The sequence below is a fragment of the Anneissia japonica genome, unplaced genomic scaffold (genome assembly GCF_011630105.1).
Source record: "Anneissia japonica isolate Jap-2015-1 unplaced genomic scaffold, ASM1163010v1 scaffold643_len365518_cov145, whole genome shotgun sequence".
Taxonomy (NCBI): domain Eukaryota; kingdom Metazoa; phylum Echinodermata; class Crinoidea; order Comatulida; family Comatulidae; genus Anneissia; species Anneissia japonica.
This window is the reverse complement of record NW_022720534.1, coordinates 874-12,833: the sequence shown is the minus strand read 5'-3', so window position 1 is coordinate 12,833 and position 11,960 is coordinate 874. Positions and strand designations below refer to the sequence as shown.

At 35.5% G+C, this 11,960-nt stretch overlaps 1 protein-coding gene across 1 annotated transcript; it reads left to right on the top strand.

Moving 5' to 3' along the window:
- The first annotated feature begins 204 nt into the window (after positions 1–204).
- LOC117111379 lies at positions 205–7,577 on the top strand. The gene is made up of 2 exons (XM_033254291.1): positions 205–354; positions 5,135–7,577. Exon 2 carries the CDS (start codon positions 5,149–5,151, stop codon positions 6,430–6,432), a length of 1,284 nt encoding a protein of 427 aa, XP_033110182.1. The 5' UTR covers positions 205–354; positions 5,135–5,148; the 3' UTR covers positions 6,433–7,577.
- Positions 7,578–11,960: the final 4,383 nt, after the last annotated feature.

Sequence of the window (11,960 nt, the reverse complement as noted above, 5' to 3'; positions counted from 1 at the left end):
TTGGTGGTAAACTCCATTAAATCTCCAGGGGAAAATCCAGTGACAGCCAACAGTTTGAACACCTTTGAAAACACTCGCGAGTGATTGGTTAGTTGTCCAGGTGTACTTCTTGGCTTTCCACCAATCAGCAGCAAGCTTCACTATCCAATCACATAAGTATTTCCCTGTTTGGACTCTGTGCAGATACTGCTCTCCTGATGACGATTGAAGCCTAAACGTCGACGAGACATTCTTAACAAAAACAGTTCTTTTCAGAACGATTTGCCTTGTTTACTGCAAGAATTTTAGAAACAATCAGCAAGTTAAGGTCAGAAGAACGGAGGGAAGCTAAGATTTAGGAAAGAGATAAAATAGGTAAGTTGCTGTTGAAGTCGTAGTGCTTTAAGTGTTAGAAGGAGGATTTTATACTTTATTCGTGAATTAGTTTGAAGCTAGTCCAAATTATGTATAATGGGAGATGTGTGCGATGTCTATAAGTAACTAAATAGGCACACAACGATATTTCAACGTTGAAATCATGTTGACAACATTGTTAGAAACAAACAGCAAGTTAAGGTCAGAAGAACGGAGGGAGGCTAAGGACACATAATATGTTTATTTATGAAAGAGATCAAATAGGTAAGTTGCTGTTGAAGTCGTAGTGCTTTAAGTGTTAGTAGGAGGAGTTTATACTTTATTCGTGAATTAGTGGGAAGCCAGTCCAAATTATGTATAGTGGGAGATGTGTGCGATGTCTACAAGTAACTGAATAGGCACACAACGATATTTCAACGTTGAATTATTTCTAAAATCTAGTTGATAATTTTCAATTTAACATCTTTTCAACGTCATTTTAAAATATAGTTTGTATTTTAATGTAAAATCAACATTGAAATTTTCAACCAAAAACCTATTGCCTATTTAACGTTATTCAATTAATTTAACGCAATTTAAATTTACGTTGAAAACAACATAAACATGTCTTTTCAATGTTAGGTTTAGATATAGTTTGTATTTTAACGTAAGATCAACGTTTAGAATATATTGTATTTTTTAGGTTTTTTACCCAACATTATTTCAACATTGAATTTACTTTTAAAATCTGGTTGAGATATTAACATTACATTTACAACATGTTTTCAACATTTTTTCAACGTTGATTTGAAATATGTTTTTTTTTAATTGCAATGTAGAATCAACGTTAAAAATTTGTTATGATCTTTAACCAAGTACTGATTATTTACATAACTTTATTTCAACAATAAACGTTTAAAACGGGTATAGATTTATAAATTATAGCAACAACATACAATTTACATCTTGTTAAAGCAAAAGTGAAATATAGTTTGTAGTTTAACGTATAATCAGCCTATAAAATATGTTGTGCTTTTTAACAAAGTTTTAATTTTTGACGCAACATGATTTACAACATTTAATTTAATTCGAATTGTTGTTGCGATTTTAACTTTACAATTCGCATCTTCCTAAGAAGCTGAATTGTAATGATTCGTACATAAAAATACCAACATATATGAATATATATGTTGGTTGCACTGAAGCCAATGAGACAGGTTTCGAAAACGTAAAATGGCAGCCATATTGAAACACAAGATGGCCGCCTTAAAAATGGTAAAAAAATTATTTTTCAGTCTAATTCCACATTTCCTCTATGGAAAATGTTGAATTTGGATCTAATCATATGATTTTGGGCTCTCTGAATACAATAAATATAGTTTCAAAAAGCTAGGATGGTAATCATTTTGAAATTCAAGATGGCCGCCATAAATATCCTCAAAAATCGAATATTTTAGTTTGTAATTTCACTGATGAAAAATGCTAAATTTGGTGTTTAAGCATATGTTATTCGGCTCTTTGAGTCCAATATACATGGTTTCATATATCTAGGATGGCAGCTATTTTGGAATTCAAATTTGGTGTCAAATTATATGGTTTTGTGTCAACTGAGTTCAATAAACATGATTTCAAATAAGGTAGGAGGGCAGCCATTTTAAAAGTGAAGATTGCAGCCACAAAAATTGTCGAAAAATCAATATTTTGTTAATTGTTTAAATTTTTCGTAGCCGAAATGGCAACAATTTCGTGTCTAATCACATGTTGTGTCTCTCTATATATTGATTTTTGGCAATTTTCATGGCAGCCTTCTTGAATTTAAAAATGGCTGCCATCATAGCAGCTGACATCTCAGTTGACACAATAGCATATAATTTGACACCAGATTTAGCATTTATCATCAAATAGAAGTGGAATTACATATCAGAAGAATATTCATTTTTTGATGGTTTTTATGGCGGCAATCTTGAAATTCAAAATGGCTTTTCAATGCATATGTTTAAACACCAAATTTAGTTAGGATAGTCATGAGTAGATTTTTCATATGATTAAAAAATGGTAACTGTGGCCTACAGGGTTTGGTATATAGGAGTTTGTGCTGAAATTTGTTACCTCTTGTATTGTAAACTTGAATATTATTAAGAAAGTAAATGAAGAGAATAATGTTGGCAGCATTAGGTGTGCAATATAAAAAAACAATTGTAAAATAAAGAATAAATGTTTTATGTTGAACATTTTAATAGATATACATAACATTGAGAACATATTACATCTATTACTTAATTAATTATATAGCAATATATTTGAAATATAAAATTATATTACCTGCTTATCAATCTGTCATATAAGTACTGGAAAGTGTGAATAGATATCCTTATACAATTTTGGTGACATTTGTAATACTCATGAAAAGTACTAATTATATATTCACTGGTGGATATGCATTCCGATCGACTTCTAAAGTTAACAATTACAAGTCCAATGCCGTAGCCAGTTATTGGGACAGTTGGGACAGTCCCACACCATTTTTCTAATTAGTCCACAAAGAATGGGTCCACAATTTTTAAAAATTGGTCCAAATTATGTAATTTTTATGCATGAAATGGGTCCAATTTTTGAAGAATGGGTTCAGATTTTTCATATTTTTTGGGTAAAATGGGTCCACATTGTTTTTAATTTACGCGAAAAGTGGGTCCACCCTGATATTGTCCTGCACTGGTTGAAAATCCTGGCTACGGCATTGTACAAGTCCCATTTTATATCATCAGTGTACTTTACATTTTTAGTTTTTATTTATAATGCTGTATGTAATTATTAGGTTTGCTGATACATTAAAGGTAAAAACATCCTTTTATCCTCTGTTTGAAAAAAGATATTAAATACTTTGAGGCTATGGCCTGTATAAATACAAAAAGGTCTACACAAGATGTGTATATTGTATGTGTAATTTCTTATGTAGATTCAGGGCCGCTAGCGGGCCGCCAAGAGGGGAAACTGTAACAGGGGCAAGGGTTGGTGTGGGCCCCCAGTTACGAGCGTGAACGCGAGAAAGATTGCGCGAAGGCGCAAACAGTTTTTTTGATGGGGCCCTGTCAATCTGGAGGAGCCCATTATTAGGGGACCCATGCTATTATTGAGGGCCCATGATAGTAATTATTTCTTTTTATATGGGAAACAAAATTCTACCTGCAATTTATATGGGCTTCCTGGTAAACTAGGGCCCTGTGGATCTTTTCCTCCTTCCCTCTCTTGGTGGCCCTATGTAGATTCAAACTATTGGTGTTGAATTTAAATAAAAGATGTATGTTAGATGTATGCCATTGAAAATTAATTCTGATCATTATGATTCAATTACAGTATAAAGAAGCTTCTGTGTGTGTGGATTATTTTGTCATCATATATTTAATTTGTTTTAATATTATTATTTTTACTGAACATATTTTGACACTATACAAAGCCATATTGATTGATGGATGGATTGGTTTAGGTAGTCCGCATATTTTAGTCTCAGATCAACGTATAGTAAATATGGCTAGATAACAGTAGATAACTTCAGAAAAGAATTAATACTGTACACTACATGAAATGCACTGGTTTAATGCCTTTTTATTTTGATTGTAATTCTGTTTACATAACGTTTAGGTCAACCACCGGGAGCTGAATGGTACAAAAATGTTAATGTTCAAGTTTTTGTTTTTCTAAGCATGTGCAGAGATTGTGCTTATCTGGCTCATTTGCATAACAATTCCGCACATAAGGCTAATTCAAGTTAGACGGCTTAAACCAGCCAGCTTCCTATCCTGGTAACAGTTAAAAGTCCTTGATCTTATATAGCGATTATTTTAATTTCCGTATGGCCTGGATGTTATAAAAATTAGCCAAAATATCATTGACAGATTTAGATTGCCTCTTGACTAGACCGGTGACGGTATCACTACTGTAGGCCTATTTGTACTCGAACCTGGGAGGGGGGAGACCAGATTGTGGACTTCAGGAACGGGAAGGCGTGAAATCCATGCTTAAATAATTAATATTATTAAATGTAGTTTCCTATTTTTAAAGTCGAAACCTTCCTGTGATCTTACCCCGATTTTCAAGAAATCTCGATATGAAACCATGCAGATGGATAAGACTTCCGCATCAATCGCCAACATTTTCTATCAACTTTAGTGTAGATGTATATGTAGAAGTGATTAGCGCATCGATTGTGACTTGGATTCCCAACCTTGAGGCTAGGGGTTCGAAACTCTCGCTGTGCAAGATGCTTGTGTCTTGGGCAAGGCACTTTATCTACGTTTGCCTCTCTCTACCCAGGAGTATAAATGGGTACCTGGTAGGATGTTTGTGGCATTGAATGTTCATAGTTTTTCGTGCGCTAAAGAAGTAGCGAACGACTAGGGACCAGGGAGCGGGGCTTAGCGGAAAGGTCTATTGCTACTTCGTAGGGCGAGGGTAAAAATACAACAGGCCTAATAACTGTGATATCATTGTGTTATCGAGTCAAAAACTGTTTCAGAGAACCATATGAGATATCTGCAGACCCATAATGGGACGTGCCGGCACGGTTCCTGCCCCCTCTAAATCCGCCCCTCGTTTCTAACGCCTGATCAATTCATCAGGTCTCTCCTAAAAAGCAAACTATTTCTTGGGTTTATAACATTTTGTTTAAAAGTTAGTTTCGTAATTAAATAAAATTACCCATGTTAAAACGTAGGTGTGTTAAGGGTAACCCTGTATCAAATGTGCTGTAGATCTAAAAATGATTTCCTGTTAGCTTCTATATGGATTTTTTTTTTATTTTCAGGCTAAAAAAAAAACATGTATATTGCTTTAATATGTGTTTTGGTTTTTGCTTCATGGGGCTACGGAGCGGATGAAAATGAAGTTCTTGGCATGGTCAATGCTGGTATAGAAGCCGGAAATGCGATCGTCGAAGTTTTTGCTGATGAAAACTTGTCAAAGACTTTTGGTAAAATCGGTCAGATCGCATCGAATATTGGTCCATTCCTGGGTGCCATTGGCCCAGCAGTAGCGTTGATTTCCATATTCTTGCCAAGTTCACCGTCTCCTGAATTGCAATATATGAAGAAAAAATTCACCGAAATGGACCAAAAGTTTGACAAAGTGTTTACGAAATTTAATGAAGTGAAAAATCTTATTCAAGAAACATCCCTTAAAGCTCAGTATGGAGAATACGAACGCACAATATCGGCTTTGTCTTATCGCCTAGAACAGTTTCTAAGCGCTCCAACTGAGGCAGTGCAAGGACAGAAGGCAACATTTATCAGTGCTTACGAGTCGACTTACGGCAGCGCCACATACAAACTCTGGCGCGGTATGATGGAGCAAACTGGTCTGTCGGATAACATTCCGGAAATAGCCATGAAATATACAGATAACCACCGCAGACGAGTTCAAAGAATTATGAAAGGAGTTATGAACTTAATATTACAGGGTTTGAAAGTCCATTTATCCTACCTGAAAGCCAAAGGTCGAGATGCCACATATGAAGACGAAAAGAAAACTTGGGAAGAAAATATTAAAAAGTTAATTAACCATATGAAAAGGGTAGACAAAAAAGTGACCATCGCTTGGCCTGAACAGGTCAAAGCCGATTTAAATGACAAATTGGCTTTGTTAAAAGGCCAGAGTAATAGGAATTTCGCTAACAAATTCTATGCATTCCTCACTGAAAAATATTATTGGAGGGATTGGCTCATTGTTGTTTACAACAAACTTAAAGGAAAGAAGGAGTATCATATCAAAGCTTGCCACGGATCTCCACCACGCTTCAAGTTTGGCAGAAATATCGCCGTGGCAAGCGTTGATCAAAGAAAAAGGCCCATTAATTTGAAACTCGCCAAAAAAAAGCTCATAAAAGCAAAAACCTACAAACGTGTTTTCATTGTTTTTGGATTTCGTAAAAAGTCTTTAAAAGCTGACAAAGTTTACAGATCACTTCCGTATAAATTTAGGAAGGGGTGCACTAAATATCCGGGATTAGGCGTCATAAAAAAAAATGCAGATGTTCATTACCGGGGCCCAAAACGTCGCTTTGTTGTCATCACCAAGGGAAAGTACAAGCTTCATGCCTTTGGTTAAATAAGTGACAGACTAGCTGAATATAAACGGTTTTGATTTCTGTTAGTGCTTTTTTTTTACATAAGGTGTTTGTGGTAGTTATGGCATTTGATAATTTCTAAGGTAAAACAAACTAATTGACAAACAGTTTGACTAAATTTTTAAACTTACAAGATATGTATGATTTCAAAGATTATATGTATAATGCACATCTAGCTTAAATTATTTACAAGCATCATTAGCAAACACATATCGTTTGATTGCAATACTTTATATGAGCTATTTTAAAGTTTCTGAATTTGAGTTTTTCACTGGTATAGGAGTTATATTTAATAGTTAATACTTTTGATTCCTAATATGTTTCATATCAGCAATTTTGAACTACCTGAATTTGTGTATGTTGCACAATGATATAGCTGCTATATTTGATAGCCGATATTTCTTATTCGAAATATGCTTCATATCACACAGCTCTTTTTAAATTTCTGATCTTAAGTATGTTGCTACACTGATATAGCTGCCGTATTTGATATTTGTGCTTCTTTATAACCTGCTCTATATGAATACGCTAAATTAAGTTTTTAGCTATATGATATAGGCCTAGTTGATATTTTTGAATTGCTTTCTATCTGCTATTTTGAAATTTCTGATCATAAGTATATTGCTACAGTGATGTAGCTTTCATATTCGATATTTGATATTTTGGGTTTTGAATATGCTTCATTTCTGGTAGGCCAATATCAAACCACAGAGGTATACATACCGTATATGTAGAAATACCTTCCATTAATTGCGAGGGCACACTGATTTAGCAGCTGTTTTTTATTTTTACACGAAATGGCGTCAAATGAGTGCAACATTTTAACAGAGGTTTGTAAGTTAAAAAGAAGAAAATTGTGTCTCATTTAATTGGTCTATATATTTCAACTGCAAACCATATTATACTATCCCATTTCGAACACCAAGTTATGTATTCACGTATTTTACTTCTATAAGTTTCCATCATACTGTAACTTTAGGCCATTAATTCATTATTGTTCCTGTTGTTCCTTTTGTTTTTAACTTGATTTAATTTCTTTACATTTTTTTCCTTTTGGATGCACCATGAGGTATTGTCTGATGTGTGCCACTGATGCAAAAGTGAATCCAATAAAATATTTGCATTACATACCGTACTTGGCAGATTATTGGCTCGTCAGCTGTCCCAAGACAAGTGAAGGTTTCAAGGTTGTGTGCGAACTTAGGATGAAAAAATGTTCTTTCAGCTTCGATGATTGGTCCTTCGCTGATTTAACAAATGACCAACAGAAGGCATACATTTTTCACTACTTTTAACCATGGACGTTAGGCCTATAACTAATCCCACCATATCAGGGGCGGATCTGACGATGGGGGGAGGGGCATTAGGACCCGTGCACTCATCAGGCAAGCCGGCAAATAAAATAGGGAGAAATATTTTATATAAAGAGAAGGAAGAGGAAGAAAAGGAGTGCACCCATGAGTTCAGTTTCGATCCAGCAGTGGGCGAAAGAAGAGCTCGATTGTTTACCATTTAATTTCACCAACCATGGTGGGGCTGGAAAATCTCTTGATCCGCCCAAGAACAAGTTTAGGGCTTCACCACCAGGACCAATTTCAAAAGATTTTAGGCGGACGCCCGACCACGCGTGTAGTGTCGCACTTTGAAATAATCGTCGCACTTAGTAATACCTGTCGCACTTTGTTATCGCACTTTTTAAAAATCAAGCTGTCGCACTTTGTAACAATCAAGTTGTCGCACTTTGTAATAACTGCCTGTTACACATTGTAATAAACTGAGCTGTCGCACTTTGTAATAAAATCTGTCGCACATTGTAATAACTTTTTATATTAATTATGATATAACTTTTTAATGGATAAAAACGAGAACGTTACAAATTATAGATGACTAATACTACAAGGTCAAGGTCATACACTTGTTTAAATAATAATTTGGATTATAATTTCAAAACTCGGTGCCTAAAGCCGGGCACTCACTGCGCACCACAGTCGTCGTCCGACGCGATTCTATGAAGAACGCAACCCGACGACGCGCGCACAACGGATCGTTTTTAATGACGATCTGTTTAGACTGCTACGATCCGTTCAGACTGCTACCGACAATCATCAGACGGCGTTGCGTCATCTATTGCTCACATGGATGCGAGTTGGATTCGTCGTACGACGCAGCGAGGCTGCATTGTAGACCCGTATGTAATCCCAAATCAAAAAATTTAAGATTTTTATCTTGCGCGCGCGTGTTGATAATAATACAAAGTCAAGGTCATAAACTAGTTTACTAATAATTACCCTCGCATTATGCTTTCCCCGCGAAGTGGGGTGAGGATATTGCAATGAGCTCCGTCTGTCGGTCTGCCTCTCTGTAACATTTGTTATTGTCCTTCAGGGAGTAACTCAAAAACTACGAGACCATTTAACCTCAAACTTTAAAACATTGACAATATTACATGTACCTCGGTCCTCCTCGATTTTGGTGTTCATCAGAAGTAAGATGTAGATTTTAGAACATTATTTATATAGTCTTGTCGAGCTAACTCGAGCGGATCGTCCACTGAGTCATTTGGCTAGGCCAGGTTGTCTTGAGCGGACCGACTCGAGCGAACCGACTTTGTGTAAATTTCTGGCCAGCGGACTGGAAGCAGCCCGAAGGCGTGCAAGTCCGACTGATGGGCTTGCTACTCGAGGCCTATGCTAGGCCTCGTTTGGCAGATGGATTGGAGAAAATGCAGATTTTATAATGTTTTTTAACTGCTGTCCCAATTTTAATAAAGAAAATGTGTTAAATAATGAAATATAAAAAAACAAATTCTATAAGATGCACAAATAATCTGAAATTACAAACCCTCGCCCTGCTGTCACGCCATATCCTTGTATCCGCTGGTCGTATTATAGGGGTATACTCAACTCAACTCAATAGATTTATTTGTCATTATACATGTACAATACACATAAAATGTATAATAATAATAATAATAATAATAATAATAGCTATGTTATCAGGTGAAATATAGCCGAGCGGTAGAGGTGCACGTTTTTTGTGTAAAGATAATAGAACCTATGGGGTTAAAATCTCACTTATTGTTTGTTTGTTTGTTTGTTTGTTTGTTTGTTTTATTATTATTATTATTTTTTAAATTTTATTATTTGTAAATTTAGTAGCAGTTGTATATGACCTTGATCTTGTAGTATCAACTAAATGCGCAACAAAAGAAAATCTCACAACATACGTCGATTTGAGAACGTTATACTGAGTTAGAATTTACTGTATAATTTTATAAGTATTTGTAAAACTTATATGTAATCTGTAGTATCATGCACGAGCACAATGAGGAAATATCACATCATACGCTGATTTAGATTTCATGAACGCAATAAGCCACCAAGCTTTAAAATTATAATCCTAATTATTAGTAAAACGTGTATTATGACCTTGAGATTGTAGTATATCATGCACTTGCACAAAAAAAAAAGGAAAGGAAAGAAACCATCACAACATACTGTACGTTCATTTGGAGTTACATACAACGCAGTAAACCACGGAGTTTAAACATATATTGTTCCATGCTAAATACCAAAAAATATCATAAAAATATTTTTTGAAATTAACTTGTCCATAACTTAGGTTATCAACTTGAACATAGAAATTAGTTCAAATATTATAATTCTATAATTAATAGTAAAATGTGTATATATGGCCTTGACCTTAGTAGTATCATGCTCAGGCACAACAAAAGACAATCTCACAACATACGTTGATTTGAGAAAACGTACAACGGCGTAAGCCACTGAGTTTTAGAAATCTAATTCTAATTAGTATTAGGTAAAACTTGTATGCCCTTGACCTTGTAGTACCATGCACGCGCACAAGAAAAGAAAATCTCAAGTTTGTTAATAACGTGGGATTACAACAACGAAGTAAAGCCATCATTTTTAACATTATAATTCAAATTATTAGTAAAACTTGTACGTGACCTTCACACTGTAGTGTTAATCATCCATAATATGCAACATTGCACAATATTTTATTTATTATCCATTAAAATTTATAACATAATTAAATGTTAAAAGTGCGACAGCTGTTTATTACTAAGAATGACAGGGTGTTATTGCAATGTGCGACAGCTTGATAGTTACAAAGTGCGACAACAGTTTTTACAAAGTGCTACATGTTATTACAAAGTGTGACAACTTTGTTACAAAGTGAGACAGGTATTACAAAGTGCGACAGTACACATGCGCATTTTGCTCTTGTCGGAGACATCTCGGATCCCCTGTAGGGAAAATCCTAGCGCTACCCCTCATACTTAGTAAAGTAGGCCTTGGCCTACTTGTCTCTGTGGACAGGCTATTAGCCTAGCTAGGGCTGCTACGAGTTGACACTGTACGACTGGCCAGCAGGCCAATGACAGATATACAAAATTACAGTCATGGCTAATCACAGAATATTATGACACAAACAACACATTAGTTGAATATGCATAACCGATATATATTTACAATTAAGACCTACATAACTTAGGACCAATTTTGCTATTACTGTATATTGAAATTTAACCATTTCAAACACATAAATTATCTCAAAAATATTAATATAATATAATACCATTACCATTTGAGTGTTTCTTTACATTGACTTTCAATAACAAAAATTATCTACATAAGATATAAATACATGGCCGGCGGAAGCAAGGGGGCGGGGCTCGGGCCCCCCACTTTTTGGCAAAATGTATATAATGTCTGGAGATTTTTGTATGATCGGAAATGCGAAAAAAGGAGGAAAGAAAGAGGAGAAGGATGGGATAGAGAATGTTTATCCTGTACCCGACCGAGTTACATTTTCTCGCAATTCACATTGGCGGATCTGGGGGAGGGGTGTCCCGGGTCCTGACCCCTGACCCCTCCCTTGGGCAACAAAAAAAGGGGAAAAAGAAAAGAATTCTAGACCTACCTTTTCAGGACCCGTGAGCTGATTTTTTTTTTTTTTTTTTGCAATTTATTAGAATTTTGAAGAACATAAAATTCATTAAAACACACTTCAAATGTCGGGAAAGCTCATTTTCCGCCATCTAGGAATCAAAATGTTCCCAGGGGAGAACCCCCGGACCACCCTTTCTTTTTGGGATTTATCAATTCATGGAAAAAAGAATGCGCATGCAACTACTCATTTGTTTATGTATGTATACACACATAAGATAAAAAATGAGAAAAATTTACCTGACCTTTTTCAAGAGGGGAAAACCTTGAATTTTGAAGAACTTTAAAAGTCATTAAAAGACATTTTAGAAGTCAGGAAGGCTCATCTCCCGCCATCTAGAAATCGAAATATATTTCCATTCATCTTATAAGCAGTGGTGTAACAGGCGGGGGGAAGACTGTCCCCCCTGACGGTTTTTACCGGGCTGACCAAGACGTTGTACCGGGCTGGGTAAGAAGAGAAAAGAAAGAGGGGAGAGGGAGGGAAAGAGAAAGAAGGGGAAAGAAAAAGAAAGGAAAAAGGAAAAGAAAAAGAG